Source organism: Artemia sp. Qi Xiang Cuo, chromosome 11 (assembly GCF_049724085.1).
Source record: "Artemia sp. Qi Xiang Cuo chromosome 11, ASM4972408v1, whole genome shotgun sequence".
NCBI lineage: Eukaryota > Metazoa > Arthropoda > Branchiopoda > Anostraca > Artemiidae > Artemia > Artemia sp. Qi Xiang Cuo.
This window is the reverse complement of record NC_142804.1, coordinates 43,692,694-43,716,084: the sequence shown is the minus strand read 5'-3', so window position 1 is coordinate 43,716,084 and position 23,391 is coordinate 43,692,694. Positions and strand designations below refer to the sequence as shown.

At 35.2% G+C, this 23,391-nt stretch overlaps 1 protein-coding gene across 3 annotated transcripts in view; it reads left to right on the top strand.

Moving 5' to 3' along the window:
* The window catches only part of LOC148947007 (histone-lysine N-methyltransferase eggless-like), a 66,798-nt gene that overhangs the window by 26,980 nt on the left and 16,427 nt on the right, over positions 1-23,391 (top strand). For 2 of the 3 annotated variants that reach the window (XM_089096811.1, XM_089096812.1), the window contains exons 6-11: positions 2,151-2,278; positions 3,873-4,058; positions 8,892-9,085; positions 10,093-10,292; positions 20,601-20,843; positions 22,387-22,665. In XM_089096811.1, the coding sequence (XP_088952937.1) occupies positions 2,151-2,278; positions 3,873-4,058; positions 8,892-9,085; positions 10,093-10,292; positions 20,601-20,843; positions 22,387-22,665 (1,230 nt within the window). The remainder of the gene's footprint in view (positions 1-2,150; positions 2,279-3,872; positions 4,059-8,891; positions 9,086-10,092; positions 10,293-20,600; positions 20,844-22,386; positions 22,666-23,391) is intronic. The other variant, XM_089096813.1, reaches the window with a different exon arrangement.

Sequence of the window (23,391 nt, the reverse complement as noted above, 5' to 3'; positions counted from 1 at the left end):
TCAATAAATAAATGAAACCCAAAACGAACAGAAATTAAAATAAATAACTGAATCAAACTAAAACGTGCAGAAACTAAGAGGAGTAGGACTGATGGGTCCTGTGCCTTCTAAAGACCAGAATATAATTTGCATTTTATTGAAAACAAAATTCATTTAAATATTTTTTCCATTTTAAATTTAATAAGTCTAATATTATTAAGACTTAGTAATGAATATCAGTATGTATATTAAACTGTCAATCCACGTTCTTTTTTTTCAGTAATCTTAGTTATGATGGTGATTTATTTTCGATTTCATGAGAAATAGTAACACACAGCTCGAAATAAGGATTGTTTAAACAGAAACTAACTCATACATAAAGCATGCTTTTAGAATGTGACATATCTCAAAACACATCTTTAGAAAGGCAGTAAAACTATTTTGAAAGATAGAATATTTCAGGTGGTTCGTAGATAGTATTTGAACGATGACGCCTTGAAGTAAGCAATTTTTTTACTTACTTGCCAAGTTTTTCACAGAAAAAATCTCGGTCTAAAATTTTGTGGCACTTTCACTGCAAATTGTTGCAGTTTGATTGCAAATGTTGGATTAATGAAAATTTCATTGACAATCCTCTAAACAAAATCCAGTTTGATATCTCAATCAAGAGCTATACTACGAAGTGACATTATCAGATACGATTGTCATAACGTGGATAAAGATTCAAATTTTGAGAATGAGAATACAATCTCAAATGTTTGATCTTACCAGATATGCGTAATAGAAAAATACTGAAGTTGTGACTACCCAATGTAGCTAAAATTGATCCTTTTCCAGGTCTTAAGTGTAGAATAAAAAGTCAAAATGTGTGGTGTTTTGATCTATTATTTCTGGAAAAATGGTTAGTATCTTTTTGTTAATAATTCAAAAAGTTATAACGAAAAAAATAGTTTTTTTTTTTAACTGTTTCGAGATGAGATGAGAACGGATAGATATCCACAACCAGTATGCAAGTGATTGCGCATTTCAATCTGCTTTTTTTAGTCTTCCTGGAGTGTGAGGTCTTGAATATCCCTCACAAAATATTCCCGTCCCAGGTGTACACCAGCCCAGCTGACAAACCTGCTCAGCCTCTTTCTCTTATATGATTGGTCCAAAGGTCTTCTTTCTGGAAAATTCCGTCCCAACAATAGACTTTTTCAAATTAGATGAGCGGTAACCTTGAGATGATAGTATAAATATCTAGATATTTATATTTTTGTTTTAATGCTAGTTTCCTTTTTTCTTTTTTTTTGCTGGGTTATTATCATTTTTATGTTGTATTTATTTATATGTTTCATTTAAAGAGGTTTACCACCCTTGGAGTGGCTTTATTTTCCGAATTGTTTGGGTTATTCGAATTTTGGTTTGTAAGTATTTGTTCCTGTTTCTGTTTGTGCTTTTTCATTGTTCTTTCTGTTTGTTATACTCCATCGTCATACCTTGTATTTTTGATGTGTTATAAAATAAATAATATATGGAGCTGAATATAGCTTATCTGAAAGCTATCCATGTTTTCAGATAGGGGTCCTCCCACCTCTAAGATTGTTCTGAAAAATCTTCTTTTCGTCTATGTGTCCCATGACGCCCCCCTCCTCTTTCAGAATCGGATCTCTCTGCACTTGTCTAGAAAATGAATTTAAGACCAATTATATCCATGATCGCAGAGAAAAGCAGATAGAATAAACAAAAATAATCGAGTATTATATCTCGTACCCCCACTCTGTTGATACCGTATGAGATTTACAAGGTAATAGCAAGAAAGATAATATGGAAATTAGGTTAAACTTTCGGGGAAATACAACAGGATTAAGTATGGCTCTCATGTAAGCAAGAATAAATGCCTCTGCTATTTTGTAATTTTTTCCATTCAGTTTTGTGTGAGCTTGAACTCGTTTTATATCATTAGCATACATTAAATTGCTGATACGGTAAGCCAAATAACGATCTGAACGGATTCGGCTTGTTCGCGCTAACTGGAAACTGAATATGTACAAAAAATAAAAAGAAGAGAAGATTGGCAACGACTATGACCAAGTTGGCTAAAAATAAAACTGAATGACAATAATAGAAACATAACTAATTTAACTCAGCAAAGTCAAAGAATGGATTTTTTTATTCTTTTATCTTAGAAGAGGTCGCATCAAGTACCTCTCATGGGTCAACCAACTCCTCAAATCTCACTGTGCCTTGGAAAGCAAGTCCTGATATGGGTTCATGTTTCTCAATTACGGAATCAAATATTGCTGCAATATCGGAGGTAATTATTATCTTCTATTTGTTAGACTTTTACCTTATTTAATTGACTATTTGATTATGTTTATCTTTTATAACTTGTTTTAATATGAAAAATCGTTGATTTCATTAAATTCTTTGAAAATTAAATAAAAGGACTAAACTTCGCTGATATGATCAAATTGCTAACAAAACCTTAGAGATATGATCAAGTTACTCATTTATCATATAATGACGTCATAGACGCTTATAATTTCATTGTTCTTCATATAAGGTACCTAAAACATAAATGGCTAAAACATATGGTGCCAAACAGCTTAAAAAAATATTCCTTTGAAGATGTCATGATCTTGGAGGATCAATATATCATTAATGGTTGATTACCAATGGAAAGCATTGTCCAGTTCTATTAATTGTTTTTGCTGATTTCTTTTTACGGTGAAGCGGGGCAACATTGACGAAAATCTGGTACTGCCCTAAAAATTTCATAATTTTGAAATAGCTAAAACAAGAATCTTAGAAAATTTTGATTTTCAGGTACGAATAAGCCTTAAATGAGTCCAGGAGGAAAAGACTGTTTTATTATGATCTTTGGTACTTTAAAAGTTTAGAAAGCTCAATTTCTAATAAAATCAAAATTTTCGGTCCCAAACAAGAGCTTCTTGTGGGTTTTATCAATTGCAGCTCTGATCTGTAAGGCTGTCTGAAAGACAAATATATATATATATTTTTTTTTTGATTTTCCCTTGTTGCATACTATTATTGAGAAGTTTTCATTTACATATTTAACATTTCTGTGATTTCTCTGACCATATGTACTCTTGTTTTTTCTGGGGGGGGGGGGTGATTGGGGGAAAGATGGACAAACGAATTTTTTCAAATCGTTCGACGCCGTTTTTATTTTGCGTGCCGTAAGGACTATTTTTGACGCATTGTTTAGAATAATGAAATGAAATATTAAGTCAAATAGACAAGTGCGTTTGGCGGTTGACACTAATTTAAACCATAAATACGAGTTTCGTTGAAATCTCAAAACCCTTTGTGTCAGAAAAGAGAAAATTGAGTTCTTAATCATGCTAATGAGCAAAAGGGACTATTGTTTTTTTTTATTTATCTGCAATTTTTTCGCATTCATAAAATAAAATGGGAAATTGATGAAAATCTATTGTTTCTGCGTTTAACTAATTTGAATTTGTAATTAAAATTAACGGTGCTAGAAATAGCATAGTATTAGCCAGAAGATTTAAAAATGAAAACCCCCACAAGCTGCTGCTATATCTTCAGTTGTTGTTATTAATACAGAGGAAAATCAAAACACATAGAAAGCTTCATGATTTTACTACGAATGACGTAAGGCGGCTTTGATTGTTTTTTCTTAGAATTTTCACTTTTATCAGTTCCCCATACTCCTTATTTGAAACATACCTTGTTATGACTAAAAACGACATGCAATCCAGATTTCTGCTCGTTAGCTTGTTGACCGTCCCCCTCGATCGGATAGTTGCTTGTAAAAAATTTGCGCTGAAAAAAGGTTTTATTAGTTTTTTTTATCATCGCTTAAAACCAGTTAGTTTGACTGGTCTAGCAATATAGGTTTCAATTGATTTTCCTTTTTTCAGGACCAAGACATTCAACAGGTTTTTGAAACATCATATGTTCAACAAAATCGGCTGCTACCCGAAGATGGTATCAAGGAGAGAGTCCGTCTACAAAAGGGAGAATTTGTTTATGTTATGACGAAAGGCTATAAAGAACCATGGAAGAAAGGGGAAGTTACTGATGTGGATACAAGCCTAGATGAAATGGTAATTTGTAGTTTTATTTCTTTTTAATTGATTCTCTTTTACCTTCTTTTTCTTGCTTAAAATAATTTGTAGACTCTGATGGGTTAATGACTATTGGGCATGAGCTTGTCCTAGAACATACTTTTTCTACAAACAAAAAACACAATTTTCATGCACAAGATAGATGAATGACGTCATAATCTTAGGTTGTAACCCTATATGGCCTAAATGTAAATGCGATAGTATAATATTATCTATAATTAGATCAGTACAAAATCCCTACTGTTATTATTAAAACTGTCAAAATATTTATCTTGTCCGAGCAATAATCAACGAAAGTTTTATTTCATCTCTCACTTCAAAGTTATAATTGTCTAATGAAACCAAACTTTTTTTTAGCTCAGCTTCTAAATTGTGTATCTCTTGTGCTATATATCCGTTGAAAAGAAATTCAATTTTTTATTTTATCTTAGTTTTCAGTGCAGAATTGCTAAGGCTATTATGTAAAATGCAAAAATATTTTTGGTGTCTGAGCAATAATATTAATGTTTTAATTAAAACTAGAAAATTATTGAAAATTGTAAAATTAGTTTTGTTTTTTGTTCGATTTAATCAACGAAAGTGTTAATTCATCTCTCTCCCTTCAAAGTTAAAATTTTCTCTGGAACTAAATATTTGTTTTGGCATAACTTCTAAAGTGCGTATCTTTTGTGCTATATTTCCGTCAGAATTAATTTTTTTTTTATTTTAGTTTTCAGTTCAGAATCGCTAAAGTTATAATGTAAACTGCAAAAATATTTATGATGTCTGAGCAATAATTTTAGTTTTTTAATTCAAACTAGAAAATTACCTGAAAATTAATTTTTTTTTTTAATATTATTTTTAATTAAGTTAAGCCAGCTTTACCTCTCAGAGAAACTATCTGAATTGGCTTTTTACTCTATTAATTTAAAAAACTTTTTCCACAAAATAAGTTTTTCAAAGATAATTAAAGAACTCCATTAAACAAAAAATGAGCAAAAATAAAATCAAATAATCTACTAAGCGTAAAACTACCGCCAATTAGGATCGATAAATAAATAAAACCCAAAACGAGCAGAAATTACAATAAATAACCGAGTCAAACTCAAAACGAGCAGAAATTAACAAAAGTTGGGCTCAAAACCCCTATGCTTTCCCAAGGCCAAAACATAATTTGCACTTTACTAAAATATAAATGATTTTACTTTTATAATTTTAATACATCAAATAATACTAACGTTTTCATTACTAAATATCAGTATATGTATATTAAACTGACAATGCACATTCATTTGTATTTTTTTCAGTAAAGTACAAATTGTGTTCTGTTCTTGGGAAGGCATAGGGGTTTTGCGCCCAACTTATGTTAATTTCTGCTCGTTTTGGGGTTTCATTTATTTATCGATGCTGATTTGTGGTAGTTTTCACGCTTGGTAGATTATTTGATTTTATTTTTTCTCATTTTTTGTTTAATGGTGCCCTTTACTTATCTTTGAAAAACTTTTTGTGGAAAAAGTTTTTTTTTAATTAATTTCTGTTCGTTTTATATTGACATAGTCTTTTTAGAGAAAAAGAAAATAATACTTTAAATCTTTTCGATTTTTTAAGAATTTATAGTTTGGCCTGATATTTGTTTGCTGGAGAAAAATTTCAGCAGTTTTTAACAACAAACACCCTCTTAAAAATCCGAACACAAATAGTAGTGTTTAATTTAGTTTCATACCTCCTCTAGTTGACCTGAAAGGGAAAACTTGATACCATTCGCAAAAAAATCTGTTTATTTTCTTTTATAGCTTGGATACACTTACGTTATTTTGATTTAATTAAATTTTAAGTGCAGATGCAGCCTCGACAGTTTGAACATATAACCCTCAGTCGTTCTTGGGATACTGCTGAGATGCCTTATTGGGAATTAGCATTAACACAGTGCATTTTTATTTAATCTTATTGCAACATTTAGTTTGGAGCCCTTTTTGAAATTCCTATAACAACTTTCTATATAAACTTTATATGCCCCCAGGGCATAACTTAGAACCCTTGCACTAAGGGCTCTGAGGGGGTTATCATCCTAAAAGACCTAATTTCAAGAACTTTCAACTACGTTGAATTAAATGGATATCTCAAAATTTAGATTAGATATGGTTGGGAAAATGGTGGGCGTGAGAGGGGCTTTAGTCGCTGTCCAATGCCTTTCAACTAATAAAAAGACACTAGTCCTTTCAATTTCCAATTGAATGAGCCCGTTAGAAGTTTCTACGCTTTCAATAAAAACCTTTTAGGCCCCCAGGGCATAACTTAGAACCCTTGCCCTAAGGGCGGTGGGGAGGGGAGGGGGAGGGGTTTTCATCCTTAAAAAACTAATTTCCAAAACTGTCAAATACGTTGAATAAAATTACTATCTAAAATATTGATTGGATGTGTTTGGAGAAAAGATGGGCGTGAGAGGGGGATTAGTTGCCTTCAAATCACTTTCGACTATAAAAAAGGGCACTAGCACATTGAATTTCCAATCGAATTTGCCCTTTTTAAAATGTGCCCTTTTTAAAAGTTTCTACGACAAAGATTTCAATAAAAATCTTATATGTCCCCAGGGTATAACTTATAACCCTTGCCCTGAAGACTGTGGGGGGAGTGTCCTGCTCAAAGGTAAAATTTCCTGATCTTTGAACTGCGTGGAACAAAATGACTATCTCAAAATCTTTATTGGATGTATTTGGGGAAATGGTGGGTGTGAGAGGGGCGTTAGTTGTTCTCCAATCACTTTCAACTATTAAAAAAGGCACTAGCCCTTTCAATTTCCAATTGAATGAGCCCTTTTGAAGTTTCTAAGCTTTCACAAAAAATCTTAGACGCCCCCTGAGCAAAACTTACAACCCTTGCCCTGAGAGCTGTGGGGGGGGGGGTGGTTGTCATCCTTAACGACCTAATTTCTAGAACTTAAAACTACGTTGAATAAAATGGGTATCTCAATGTTTTGATTAGATGTGTTTGGGGAAAAGGTGGGCGTAAGAGGCGGGTTAGTTGCCCTCTAATCACTTTCGACTATAAAAAAGGGTACTAGCCCATTGAATTTCCAATCGAATGAGCCTTTTTAAAAGTTTCTACGACAACGCCTTCTATAAAATAAACCTTATATGCCCCCAGGGCAAAACTTACAACCCTTGTCCTAGGGGCTGTGGGGGACTGTCCTCAAGAACATAATTTTTATCTGGCAATCAACTACGCGTTACAAAATGGCTATCTCAAAATTTTGATTGGATGTGTTTAGGGAAATGGTGGGCGTGGAAGGGGTGTTAGTCGCCTTCCAATCACTTTCGAATATTAAAAATGGCACAAGCCACTCCAATTTCCAATTGAATGAGCCCTTTTCGAAATTTCTACGACAACTTCTTCGATACGAAGCGCCCTGCTCTAAAGGAAAAAAATAATAAATAATAGATTGTGCCAACATCGTTCTTATATGCCCCCAGGGCATAACTTAAAACCCTTGTCCTGAGGGTTGTGGGGGAGTTTCCCCCTCTTTACTTAGTCCCCGCTTCTTGTGTTGTTCTCGAGTGTCCCAGTTCTTTACTTAGGCAGCGCGATCGCGCTGCTTGTGATTTATACAACAACTTTCTATATAAACCTTATATGCCCCCGGGGCATAACTTACAACCCTTGCACCGAGGGCTCTGAGGGGGTTATCATCCTAAAAGACCTTATTTCCAGAACGTTCAACTACGTTGAACAAAAAGGATATCTCAAATTTTAATTGGATGTGTTTTGGAAAATGGTGAATGTGAGAGGGGCGTTAGTCGCTATCCAATCACTTTCAACCATTAAAAAACGCACTAGCCCTCTCAATTTCCAATTGAATGACCCCTTTTGAAGTTTCTACGACAACGCTATCAATAAAAACTTTAAATGCCCCAGGGCATAACTTACAACCCTTGCACTGAGGGCTCTGAGGGGGCTATCATCCTAAAAGACCTAATTTCCAGAACTTTCAACTACGTTGAACAAATCGGATATCTCAAATTTTAATTCGTTGTGTTTGGGAAAATGGTGGGCGTGAGGGCGTTAGTCGCTATCCAATCACTTTCAACTATTAAAAAAGGCACTAGACCTTTCAGTTTCCAATTGAATGAGCCCTTTAGAAGTTTCTACGACAACGCTTTCAATAAAAACTTTATATGCCACCAGGGCATAACTTACAACCCTTGCCTTGAGAGCTGTGGGGGGAGCGGTTTTCATCCTTAAAGACCTAATTTCCAAAACTTTCAAACTAGCCCTTTGAATTTCCAATCGAATGAGCCGCTTTTGAAGTTTCTGTAACCACGGTTTCTATAAAAACCTATGACCCCGGGGCATTGCTTTGAACCCGGGTCCTGAGCGCTTTTGAGAATTGTACTTCTCAAAAACATATTTTATATCTGGAAATTAACTACACTGAACAAAATGGCTAGCTTAAAATTTTGATTGGATGTGTTTGGGGAAATAATGGGCGTGGGGAGGGGACTAGTTGCCCTCCAATCCCTTTCGACTATTAAAAAGGCCATCAGCCACTCCAATTTGCAATCGAATGAGCCCTATTCGAAGTTTCTACGACAACTCCTTCGATACGGAGTGCCCGGGTATGGAGAAAAAAAAACACACATTTTGCCCACATCGTTCTTTACTTAGGCAGAGCTGGCGCGCTGCCTATGATTTAGCCATGTCTCTCAAGTCTTTATTCACCTCCATCAATTTTGTAATTCAAACCTTAGGTGCAAAAGGATTTTCCCAGCATTGTCTTTTTTTATTTGATTAGTCAAAACAAATCAGATTAAAAATAATTTTCTTCTTAATTTTCAGACACACTGCCAAGTTACCTGTGGTTCTATCAGACGTTTGGTTAGTTTAAAGCATTTGGCATATAGTGTACCAGCTGCTGTTTTTATTCGACGTGGAGTTCGTGTCATTGCAAACTACAAAGGCGAGGATAATGTAGATGTAGGGTTTTTTGTCGGTATCGTAGCGGAAAGTCCAACAGCCGTCAACCAGTTCAGGTAAGAATTTTTGGTTCAGGTTCATTTATTTTTCAATCATATATACATTACATATTAAGTTTACCAGTATCTGGCGGAAAGATGAGCTCGTGGCTATTTGGGACTTTTGGTAAGTTCCGTCACTAACTTCTCTACTTTCTTTTACGGGAACCAGAGAGTTTAGTCTGGCAATAACGATAGCTGGAATTGCTGTAAAGACATCCTCATAACTAAATCTTGCTTCAAAGACTCTTTAAACCCCATCTGCTTGAAATAGACCCAAACCTAATCGGATAATTGCTCCTGCTGCATCGAATAGCAACGTCAATAGAATAGCTAGATGTTTTCTTCTTGACATTCTTGCTCTTCACATATTATTTACCGTCGCTTGGCATGCAGCGTCGAAGCTTCCAACTGCAATTTTTCAGAAATTTTTTTATTTCAGGGAATGTGTCTTCGACGTTTGACGGCTGAATAGGCTGCTCTTTTCTTCTTCTTCAGTATAGTAAACTGAAAGATTGGAATATCACATTCTGCCGCAGTGACTTTATTGGGTTACTTTTTTGGGTCATTGGGTTTCTGTTGAACAGTTGTCTTTATTGAATTCATTATTGACACTCTATCAGACACCAAATGGTGATATTAGGATTCATGCTTAGTGTTCTTGTCCTGGGGGGGGGAGGGTTAAGGTAGGTGTGACCAAGCAAAAGTTAAATCTAATGAAATGAATTGCCCCTCCAAATCTCCAAAATGGAAACATTTATACCGATTAATTCGATTTAAGTGTATGTGTTCACATATTTCTAGTCCTACTTAAATCAGTGTTCTATACATCCTATTAATTAAATTTGTCCCTGCAAATTTGACGGTTGGATAAGAATATGTTAAAGAATAATATCTTCTTTTTTTTAAAGTGATTCACAATGAAAGTGATATTTTTTATGACGCAAAAGATCATGATTTTCGACACAGAAAAATAATAAGTCATATACCTTGTCGTGCCAATATACATTTTTCACCATTTTCAGATACTTAATATTCTTCGATGATGGATATGCACAGTACTCGTCATGTCATGATCTCCGAGTAGTTTGCTGTCAATCTGAAGATGTTTGGGAGGATGTGGATCCTTCGGCCTTTGGATTTATCAAGACTTATCTTTGCCAGTTTCCAGAAAGACCAATGGTGAGACTCAAACCTGGAGACACTGTTAGAGCTAAACACAACCGTAAGATTTTCCTTTCTTTTATTTTCTTCGTCAATACCAACATAGGGTAGAGAGTGACAGCTGAATAACTTTGGCCCAAAATTAGTTCCGTTTTTAAATTTCATCCAAGTACCAGAAGAAAAAATCAATTTCCGGTCCTAGTGCCTAAGGATCGGAACTGTGTGCACCTAATTAGCACACGTAGAAGGTATGTTCTGGTCAGTCGTGAAATTTGGCTTTTATGTTGTTTTATTTCTTTCTTTTTTTTGTTTTTTTTTGGACGTGAGCCAAGCTGTGTCATTGATCTTTAGTAATGTGACGAACCGTATGTCATTTGAGTGGATCCATTCAAAGGAAGTCTGGTATGTCACTTAGGGACTCGTATTTTGGGTATGGTGATGAGAGCATTTCTTAGAACTACACATAAAATCCGTAACGTATGTTACCAGAGAAAACTATTACATATTGCAGGGTTCCTGGTAAAAAGGGTAGTCAAAATCATCAAAGAATGTGTATGCATTTAAAAGAAAAGGTAAAAGTCGAAATATTGGAGTTGTTTTCTGATCAACCTGACATTAAAATTTTTTCAACCTGAAGTGAACCGTCTCTATTTCGTGTCTGCCCATAGTCTTGATACTTTCGTTAGTAGGGCTCTGGATATTTTCGATGAAATCCAAATACGGTGCCATGAAAACCTCCTGACCATAAACACCGAAAAGACCTGTTTTTAGACGCTTTTAGATACTGCAGGACAAAATCCCACTACCAGACTTCTGTTTTACTCTTTCTCTTAATGGTATGCCCATTCCACAGACGACTGCAATTAGATTTTTGCTGTTTATCTCCGCTTGTTACTTTCATTCAAACCATACATAAAGAAAGAAAAACGAGCAAAAATGGGGTTTTTATAGGCCAAATGAAGATATTGAAAAAACAAAGCGAATATTTCGAGAGGACAAACGCCTCTCTTCTTCAGTGCGAAACGAAACGATGTATCAATAAAAGCCAAAAATTAAAAGAATTAAAACCAAGTACCTAACAACCATAAAAGCGAGTTATTCGCCAATATCCGCGATTTGCACAAAATCCAAAAAAATATGAACTGCCACCGACGGATACTAGCGAACAACTGACAAAGAGAAGGAACCAATTCAGTCACTCGAAAAACACAACGAACCAGCAATTAAATAAGTTTGAGAACTATGTAATTTGATTTCGGATTTTAATTAATGCATTTCTTGAAGACAGCCCTTGAAACCTAAGGGGTTGCTCACGTGTTTGATTAGATGACTGGGAAAATGGTTCAAGGTTTATTTCAGGGATTACTAAACTATCGGCTTCTTTTTTAAGAAAACTGAAATATGACTCGTTTATTCTTAAATCACCAGAATCTCTGTTTAAAGCTAGACCTAAATGTTGGTATTTATAAATTTCAACAGCTTCTCTGTAGTGCTGGACAATACCTTTGTCATGCGAAATAAGACTAGCTTGATTAAGCAAAATAGTATGGTCTGGTTTTTCAAAAATGTGCTCTGCAACGGCAGAGTCAAAATTTTCTGTTTTTTCCGCTTTTTAAATGTATTATTAATTGAAATAGAGTGCTGAGTTAATCTATCCGTAAGTCGCTGATCAGTTCTTCCGATATACCAAAGACCACACGAACAAAGAATTCTGTAGACACCAGAGTTTTCACCTTTCGGGATAGGGTCTTTACGTTGATAAATTTGGGACCTTATAGTTTTTCTGGGTCTATAATAAGCGTAAATGTTATTTTTCCTACGATTTCTTAAAATGCGGTCTGAAATCCTTTTAATATATTGGAGAACAAGATAAACTGAATTTTCCCATTGATTTGTGTTTTCTGTGGAACTATCTGATAATCTTTTAATGTGTTTTGCAATTACAGAATTTATTAAACTAATTGGATAACCATTCCCAAATAAAATATCTCTAAGGGGGTTGAGCTCTAAATCCAAGAAACGTGTTGAACAAACTTTCAATGCTATATCAACTAGAGAAGTGACAACTCCTCTTTTCACAGCAGGAGAATGATTTGAGGAATAACTTAAGTAACGGCCATTATTTGTGGCTTTTCTATGGACACTAAACTCGAAACATGAATCATTTCGGTGCACCAGAATATTTAAGAAAGGACGACGCCTCTCTATCTCTGATTCTTGAGTAAATTTCAGTTTTGGATCCAAGGAGTTGAGTAAGTGAAGAAAAGAACCCAGAGACTCGTCACCATGCTCCCATAAATAAAAAATGTCATCTTTAAAATGAACCCAAAATTCAGGTTTACAAGAACTTTGCAAAATAGCCCTTTCTTCAAGGTCTTCCATGAAAATATCAGCCTGTATTGGAGAAGGGGGGCACCCATGGAGAGCCCATATTTCTGTCTATAAGAAATGCCTCTATAATGGAAGTAAAAAGAAGTTCTGTTACAAAGGGCTGTAAGCGAAAGAAGTGTCTGATTCGAAATAGTAGAATTTTCTGATATAGATGGGTTAGAATTAAGTTTTTGCTCCAAAAACAGTTCGGCCTTTTGAGGATCACTATTGGTATACATTGAATCTGCATCAAAACTGTTAATAATCGAAATTGAAAAATTTTAGTAAAAATGAACACTTGGTTTTACACGCACTACATAAAGATCATTCCAGGATTATTACGAAAGCCGTTAAAGGCAATACTGTTGTTGTATTAGATTCAGATGATTACGACAAAAAAGTCAGAGAAATTTTAAATGATTCTAACACATATGAACAATTAGCTACCGATCCCACAGAAAAATATGTACAGGAAGTCCGAAAAAAGCTTTCTTATCTAAAAGGAAAAGGTGAAATTACAGATCAGCTGTACAAAAGATTTTACCCACGCGGATGCACGCCCTCTTGCTTTTATGGTCTTCCTAAAGTTCATGATCCCGGTAATCCACTTCGACCCATTGTTTCTTCTTTTAATTCTCCTACAGCAAAAATTGGGAAATTCTTATCAGTGATATTTTGCCCACTAATTCAGGCTCAAAAATCCTATATTAAAAATTCCGCTGATTTTGTTTCCAAGGTAAAGCAAGTTTCGGTTAAACCAAATACAAGAATTGGCAGCTTTGATGCAGATTCAATGTATACCAGTTGTGATCCTCAAAAGGCCGAACTGTTTTTGGAGCAAAAACTTAATTCTAACCCATCTATATCAGAAAATTCTACTCTTTCGAATCAGACATTTCTTTCGCTTACAACCCTTTGTAACAGAACTTCTTTTTACTTCCATTATAGAGGCATTTTTTTATAGACAGAAATATGGGCTCTCCATGGGTGCCCCCCTTTCTCCAATACAGGCTGATATTTTCATGGAAGACCTTGAAGAAAGGGCTATTTTGCAAAGTTCTTGTAAACCTAAATTTTGGGTTTGTTTTAAAGATGACATTTGTTATTTATGGGAGCATGGTGACGAGTCTCTGGGTTCTTTTTTTCACTGGCTCAACTCCTTGGATCCAAAACTGAAATTTACTCAGGAGTCAGAGATAGAGAGGCATCTTCCTTTCTTAAATGTTCTGGTGCACTGAAATGATTCATGTTTCGAGTTTAGTGTCTATAGAAAAGCCACACATAATGACCGTTACTTAAGTTAGTCCTCAAATCATTCTCCTGCTGTGAAAAGAGGAGTTGTCACTTCTTTAGTTGATAGAGCATAGAAAGTTTGTTCTACACGTTTCTTGGATTTAGAGCTCAACCACCTTAGAGATATTTTATTTGGGAATGGTTATCCAATTAGTTTAATAAATTCTGTAATTGCAAAACGTATTGAAAGATTATCAGATAGTTCCACAGAAAACACAAATCAATGGGAAAATTCAGTTTATCTTGGTCTCCCATATGTTAAAGGGATTTCAGACCGTATTTTAAGAAATCGTAGGAAAAATAACATTTACGCTTATTATAGACGCAGAAAAACTATAAGGTCCCAAATTTATCAACGTAAAGACCCTATCCCGAAAGGTGAAAACTCTGGTGTCTACAGAATTCCTTGTTCGTGTGGTCTTTGGTATATCGGAAGAACTGATCAGCGACTAACGGATAGATTAACTCAGCACTCTATTTCAATTAATAATACACTTAAAAAGCAGAAAAAAACAGAAAATTTTGACTCTGCCCTTGCAGAGCACATTTTTGAAAAACCAGACCATACTATTTTGTTTAATCAAGCTAGTCTTATTTCGCATGACAGAGGTATTGTCCAACACTACAGAGAAGCTGTTGAAATTTATAAATACCAACATTTAGGTCTAGCTTTAAACAGAGATTCCGGTGATATTAGAATAAACGAGTCATATTTCAGTTTTCTCAAAAGAGAAGCCGATACTTTAGTAATCCCTGAAATAAACCTTGAACCATTTTCCAAGTCATCTATTCAAACACGTGAACAACCCCTTAGGTCTCAAAGGGTGTCTGCAAGAAATGCATTAATTAAAATCCGAAATCAAATTACATAGTTCTCCAACTTATTTAATTGCTGGTTCGTTTTGTTTTTCGAGTGAATGAATTGGTTCCTTCTCTTTGTCAGTTGTTCGCTAGTATCCGTCGGTGGCAGTTCATATTTTTTTGGATTTTGTGCAAATCGCGGATATTGGCGAATAACTCGCTTTTATGGTTGTTAGGTAGTTGGTTTTAATTCTTTTAATTTTTGGCTTTTATTGATACATCGTTTCGTTTCGCGCTGAAGAAGAGAGGCGTTTGTCCTCTCGAAATATTCGCTTTGTTTTTTCAGTATCTTCATTTGACCTATAAAAAACCCAATTTTGCTCGTTTTTCTTTCTTTATGTGATGTCAGGCCAATGTGGTTTAAGAAATTATCTTCAAATCATACATTTAGGACTTGACATGCATTTTATCTCGGCGTGCTTCACTTCTTCATAAGGACTGCCGCCTTACCAATTACGAAGCAATGAACATGCTTTATAGTTCACTCGCCACCTCGTCCCTCTCTTAGTGTTCTACTGGGTGGGGAAACACTTTTCGTCTCATCTGAATCCAAATAAGACCACAACTTTAAATTTCGACCTGCCAGAAAAGTGTGCATTCCGATCCCAGCTTGGTCCTATCTATAAAAGTATCTTCGTTTGGAATCATCTGTCTGATTCAGATAAGCAGTAATGAAGCCAGTACTTCACGACATAAATACTATCTCTGAAGGGTTCTTTTTCTTGTTGTCCTTAATACAATGTCGATCTCTAAGGGCTACAAGAGATAAGCTTAGAGCATAGGTAATGTTGAATTCGATCCAAACCATATTTTCGTATGCAGGAAGGACGAATCTCATTCTTGTCCTCAATCCAATGTCTTGTTTATCCTTCGGACAACTTCCATCCCAATGTTATATAATTATGGCTAGGTGTGAGGAATATCTCCGTCATATTTAGAGGAGAAGTAGACTTGAGCCCGATCCAAACCACATTTCCCCAGCTTTGGCTTCTTCACTTAGATTGCTGGGTATTTCTCCATGTAATTAATTTTTCTCTGAGATTGCCGGCCAATTTTCGTATGTTCGATTTAGCCTATTGCTTGGATATCTTCCGGCAAATTATCACGTTATTTTGAACAGTTAATATATAAACAAGCCAACATAACAGGACAAAGATTTTTTCTCTCATCGTTAAAGATCGACACTTCTGCATTATCAAAGGAATAGCAAACCGGTTTTAAGTTGAAACTTTCTTTGAACGCTGAACGGAGTCGAAAGATACTACATGCGTCCAGGTTGTCAAAATAGCGAACTTACAACACCTCAAGAATGACTAAGGCATAAGGCGAAAGTTTCAGGCAATGTTGAGGGCGATTTTGAACTAAATGAAAAAGATTATGAGCATCCAGGTTCTCAACTCTGCAAGACTTTAGGAGCATTTAAAGGTATTAAGTTTGAAGTTTAGTTAGTGCCCCTTTAAAAGACGCTATGTGTAGATATCTTCGGCATCCCCAGACAAAAACGAGTTATTTTAATAGGAAATTCAAAATTTAAGTATCTTACTAAAGAGTCAAAAGTGATTAGAAGGCATTTAACCCTCTTCTTTGCCCTGTTTCTACAGGAACATCAGCAAGCAGAACAAAGCTGACAGGAACATCAGCAGGAATGAATACTGTTATATATTAAACAGTCAGTCTTCTTTCGTTAGTTCTTTTCAAAAATCTTGGGTATTATGGCAATTTTCTTTTATTTTTTGTTATTGTTGTTGTTTTGTTACTGATGTTGTGACAAAAAAAACACACTGCTCTTACTCCTTACACACCTTACTCCTGTTTCTGGTAATTTCTGTTCCGTCTTGGCTCTCATTTATTTAATGATTGGGATTTTTGTTCAACTTATGTTTGAATTGTCATTTGACTTTATCATTGCTCGTCTTTGGTTCAATGTAGCTCTACTTTCTTTGAAAAACTTCCTTTTTGGAATTTTATTGTTTGTAAATAACAACATAATTCTGACAGCAATTGTATGATAAAAGGCAGACTGCAGTCCACCCTTAAGGCTTCAGTTTCACTTAGTTTTTGTAGAAAATTTGATTTATATTCCTAAATACCATTTGAGTAAACATTCGAATTACTCTTGACGTTTTGTTATATATACTTTACACTTTGTGGGGGCACACGGGAAAATTTTTCCTCCGTTGGTAAGAGATTCCCCTTTAAGGACGACTTGCATTGACACAACACTTGCAGAATAAAAAGTTTTGTAAAATCCTTGGTCCCGGTTTTGGAATCTTAATATCTCCAAAATCTAATTCATCATCCATTTTATTCTGTTTCATGTATCGATACTTTGAGAATGAGTGATGCGCATATTTACTATAACATAAAACATGCAACACCGTGTTTTCAATAATACTGGGATAGAATTCCCCCCATGAAATTTCGTGCGGACTACTCCGTCTGAAAAATTCTAAATAGTATACTTCATTTGAAAAAAAACTTTTTTTGCTGAATTTATGATCACTTTTTAAATCATGCCGGAAATCCTCCCTGCAGTGGGAAATTTTTCTCAGAAATCTTCCCTCCCAATGGATAGCTTCTCCTGGAAAATTCCTCCATATAGATTTTTCTCACCTCCCCCAACCCTTCGAAAAACTCCCCCAGACAATTCCAACCCCACCGAAAATTTCTCCCAGACAATTCCCCTGGAACATCTCCACATGTAAAATTTAGTCGCCAAAGAGAAAGTCAGACAAAGAAAAAAAGGATCGTATAGGAATTCTAACAAATTGCCCCAATGTAAAGTTTCCCCTTGAAAGTTCATCTCCAGTAACTTCCCTTTCCACGGAAAACTCTCCCCATTGAAAATATTTCCCCCTCCAGAAAATCACCTCCCCTAAGAATGCCAGTATACTTCCCGATAACAAATAATATTATTATTGTTATTATTATTATCTATTTCTAACCGAAACTATACAGAGGTTCAATACGTGGAGTATCACAAGGAAAAACACATAAAGGGCAAAACAAATCAATATAGAACTCAAAGATTACCAGCTACAGTGTACCACATAATAATTTAAAAGAAACTAAAACAAAAAAGAAATAGCATGAAAGGAGGGGGAAAAGAGGAAGATTGAAAAAAAAAACTGACAACTTGCAGAGTCTAATAAGCAGTAATATGCAGAAATATGGACTTAAGCTGTCATTATTATTATCATTATTTGATTTTTACTCACTCTTTACAGTACCAAAAAATGTAGAATGACCAAGCAGAGAAAAACAACTAAACAAATAAAAGAAAAATAACTTACAACTGAAAAAACCTGATAAGGTGATGGTGCGGAGAAAAACGGATACAAGCAGTATTTGAAAGTTTTCTGTGTAGTGCTTCCTGTTTTTCAGTAATATTAGGAACAAGAAATTTATTAATAATTACCCTGTTTTTGGTCCAAGGTGGAAGAAACAACAAAAATTTACAAAATCTAAAATAATTAATCCGGATTCTTTTTAATTCTTTTTTCTTTAGAAGGGAAAAAAACTCCAGAAACAAAAAGAATTGAATGGTCACAGAAAGTTCAGTAGAGCTTGGCCAACGCGAGTTTATTATATTTACCTCTATTGGCAACAATCTTAGCATATCCTAATTTAATTTTCATATTAATATCTGAGACTCTGCGCTGGCGCAAGCTCGGAAGACAATTAGTAATTGAAATACCGAGCCATCGAAGAGAATCTACGAGAGGGATAGTAAAGCCACTACAGCGAAGGGATTATTAAAAGAAAGAAATTTACATTTATCTACATTAAGAGAAAGGCCTATGTCTGAAAAAGAAGTGGCAACACAAGAAACCATGTTAGATAAACCAGTTTTAGTACGGCTTATAAGAAGCAGATCATCAGCGTAAGCCAGGTATGAAACATCAGAAAAACTGGAGAGATAGGTAGCCGATATCTTTGCCAGAACTCCTGAAATACATAAATTAAATAGGGTCGGAGATAAAACTCCACCTTGCCTTAAACCTCTTTTCAATTCAATAATAGATGCTGGCACAGATTTCAGCCGAAAAAAAGAATTAGAGTACCAGTACCGAAAAAGCAAAATAACCGATAGATTGACACCGCAAACACGAAGAGCAGAAAAAAGCTGACTATGACATACACTATCCAAAGCTTTTGATAGATCTAAAGTACAAAAATATATACTCCTTCCCTAAGAAGAATTTTCAAGGAGCAAAGAAGATAATACACGATGTGCGTGTTGAAAACCTACTCCGGGCTTAAATCCAAACTGGTTATCTCTCTCAAGCATATTATTAGTCACAAAAGGTAGTAATACATGCTCAAGAACCTCACTAAAAGTGCAAGAGACAGTAATAGGTCGGTAAGAAGAGCAAATAAAAGGAGAATATCCCTTCTTTAAAATTGAAGAAACAGTAACACACAAAAAACTCTCCGGTACACTAGAAGTACAAATACAAATCTGGAGAAGTAGGTGTATATAGTCAATTAGGGGGGGAGCAATCTAATAAAAGGTGAAACCTAGATATACCGTCATTATCAACATTATTTTATTTAAGTTTCTTAATTGCTTCAACTACGGATGAAAGAGAAATGGTAACACAAAGACGCTGAGATAGAGGGGTACTTAAAAATAGCAGAAAGAAAATGAGAATACAAAGAATGCATACGGTAATTAACATTAAAAAAACAGACGAGTAATGGCCATGCCAAGTAGATACAGGGAGACAATCACTACTTGCCACAACACTTCTAATGGACTCAAAATTAATAACTTTTCGCCATTCTCTCTTTGATACTGGAAAATCCATACCATGACAACATACTGAGTCAAGATATTATTTATTATTATTACGCCTATCACGCCTGAAGTCCGATGTAATTCTATATGGTGGTTTATCAAATTCATTCTATAATTTTGACCAAAACTTAGCTTTATTTTTCAAAGCTTTTAAATTAGGATCTAAAGACCAAATAGGTTTTTGCGTACCACGTCTAACACGTTGCAGCGGCACTGCAACTGCCTCGGCATCTTTTAGACATTTAATTATTTGATTATAATATGTGAAATAATAATTTCATAACTTAAATGCCTTTCCCCTGGGGCTGTAGGGGGTCATGTATGTCATCCCCAAAAGTATGTTATTGAACTTTTCAACTATGCTGAACAAAAAGGCTACCTCGACATTTTAATCTGACGACTTCGGGAAAAAAAGGGATAGGGAGGGGACTAGTTGCCTTCCAATTTTTTTGGTCACTTAGAAACGGTACTAGAACTTTTAATTTCCGGTCGAATGAGCTTTCCCCTGATGTTCTAGTTTTGTTTTTCATTTCAAAGTCTTCATTGGTTTGTTAGGATCATCCTTGGAAAAAAAAGCAAAAAAACAAATAACTTGCATCTATGATCTTTCTTTTAGCAAAACAAAATACAAAATTCCACATTTTTGCTGATTGGAGCTTAAAACCTTTGCAGTATGGTTTTCTGGTATGCCGAATCTGATCTTGCGATTTTTAATCAAGATTTTTGACTTTTTGGGGGTGTTTACCTCCCTTTTTCGAAGATCCAAAGTTTTTTAGGCTCTTAGTTTTTGATGGGTAACTTCAAACTGAGTGAATTTTGTATATTTGGAATCAGAATAAAATTATTCGGATGTATCTACTGTTGTCAAAATTCCGCTTTTTAAATTTTCCGTTACAATTGGGCCGAGTCGCTCCTTACTTACAGTGCATTACCATGAACTGTTTGATATTGACTTTCTTTGGCTGTCAGGGAAGAAAATCTGCTGTAACAAGCTATATTGAAAAGAAGGTAAGTCTGTTTATATTGATATTTTTGTGTTTCTAGAAAACTGGTACGAAACACAAGTTTTAAAAGTCGATTATTCTTTGGCTCAGCTCAAATTTCGAAATTCCGAAGAAAGAATTGAATGGATATACAGAGGTTCTTTGAGGTTAGAACCACTATATAATGAATTGTCGCAACGTAGCAGAGCCCCAATTATTCAAATAAGGGCAGAAGCTTCCACTGTGCCAACTGCAAGATCTTTGGCAAAAAAAAGCACCTCGAAGAAAGTCTCACAGATATATGGTAATGATAAACATTCGAATATTCGTCCATTCGTCTTTTTTCATTCTCTCCTCTGTTTTTAGTTGTATTTTTATTGGAACCTTCTTAACTCTTAAAACTACTTCTTGTGTATCTGTATCTTAAAGACAATGTATCACATTGCATTATCCCAAAAATATTAAGAGACTTAATTCTTAAATTTCCAATAAGGTCCTTTTTTAAGGAATTAGAGCCAATGAGGGAAAAAATTGCTTTCGGGTGGGGGAGGAGAGGGTCGGAATCGAATAACGGTTTGATATTGCGTAAAATGATTGGCATTTTATGGGTATTAAAATTTTTTGGAAGGTTGGTTGGTATGCAGGCTTGGATTTATCAATAGGCCCACTAGCCCGGGCCTAGGGATGCACAATGTCAAGGGGTGCCATAAATTATCACTGAGTGATTTTTATTTCTTAACAAAAACTGGACTGACTCGATTTATCGTCGAAGTGATAGGTGGACTCCGCCGCCGCGCGTCCTATTCACAGAAAAGTGATTTTAAAACAACTCAAGAATTCCATGGCCACTTATAAACTGCAGATGTCTCCCAAGAATTGTAGATGAGGGTTCTCCCAAGAATAGCAAGCAATGACAGAGAGATCTTTCATTACTTTTGCCTCATCAGTTGCGTTCTGTTCAGTGCTACTCCAATCCCAGATTTTTCTGGGATTTCCCTGGAAATCTCACAAAAACGGAGCGGCAAAAATGCTTCGGGCTAGAAGCGTCAAAACTTTAAACTGGCCCTATTGGTATGGGTGTGATTAATCCATAAACACTTGTAGTGTTAATAAATACAATACCGCCTACCATGTCCTACGTAAAAATGCCGTAAGATATGGATTTATGGGCTGTTTAGATTTTTTACCCACAACACGTATTACTTTCTGGAATTCAATCTCTCTCTTTCTCTCTCTTTATCTCTCTCTCTCTCTCTCTCTCTCCCTCTCTCTCTCTCTCTCCCTCCCTCCCTCTCTCATTCTCTCTCTCTCTCTCTCTCTCTCTCTCTCTCTCTCTCTCTCTCTCTCTCTCTCTTTCTCTCTCTCTCTCTCTCTATCACACTCTCTCTCACTCACTCACTCACTCACTCACTCAATCATTCATTCTCCTCTCCCTCTCTCTTGATCTGTTTATTGTCTCTTGCTCATCTTCTTTTAATTTAAACATCCGGCCATGACAGCCAAGTAAACCAAATAAACTTTATGGAGACAACTCGGTGGCTTTTTGCCCATATATTGTGTATGCAGGTAACATGCCGAAGACAAAAAAAGAACTTGGGGCGAATTTTATAAAACTCGTTGCATAAGTTGAAAGTTTTATTCACCCACCTGACAATAGGGGATAGAGGGGCGGGGGTTTAAAAGCTGGTCTAAAAATACGCTTTTAATGATCTTACTTGATCTCCATTCTCTTCCCAAAACTCAGTCTGTTATTTGTACTCTTCAAGTTTTATTAGTTAGTATTATTGTAATGTATAAAAGTTGAAAATGCAATTTGAATAGTGCTAAATTAATGCCATCAATTTCAGTCGAACATGCCCTGGACCGAACTACCACTTCCCGCGAGACGGTGACAGCTGAGTATGATGGAGTCGTTCAAAGCGTTGAGGGTCTCAAGAAACCTGTCCATATTAAATTTGAACCTCATCGTTGCGGTCCATCATGCATTCAAGACTACCCGTATGATTGTGACGATCCAGATTTCAGAACGATAAATCAATTTTGCGTCCCAATCAGGCTTGGCTGGGATAGATTTGTTGTCACTCGTAAAGTCGGAAAGACAAAGACAAACAAAGTTTTGACCCACTGTTTGTATTTTTATATATATATCATTTTTTTTTTTTTTTAAAGACAGTACAAAGATCTAGATTAGTTTTTAAGGATCTAAAAAAAATATGGTCTGGTTACACTTGAATGTAATATTGAGCATACAAAAAAATGATATTCATGTAAATTGATAATTATGGTGACTAACCTATTATCAAAAATCAAAAAACAGCAGGAAATAGGGAGGAGGCAACAAAGCGATTTTTCTTTTCGTTTCGGTCCATTTATTTTCAGTTGTATAACTATGGCATAAAAGGTGAAAAGGTAAAGAATATGGCATATTAAACAAATCTATTAGCACGACTGAAGCTAAAGAATAAGCGTAATGATCCAGGGCGTATTTTTGTTCGGAGGGGGGGGGGATTAAAAAAAAACTTAAAAACGTGTAGAAAATCTGTTTATATGTTTTTTTTACGTTTTTATGATTCAGATAAATATTTAGGGGGAGGTGTAATTTACCCCCCCCCCCCCTTCTTGGATACTTCTTAACAAATTAGTGATTGTTTGATCAGAAGAATTTATTTAGTACTTCATTTTATTCGAATATTGTGACAAAGAGCGTGTCATTGTTAAATCATTCGCTTGGAATCAAGAAATAATTAGTCAACAAAGTGTGATTTTAGTTCCTCTTTCTTGCATATAGTTTCATACCGTAATCATTTCAATTATTTTAAGACCCAAGTTGATATTGGTTGTGATGCCAGTGA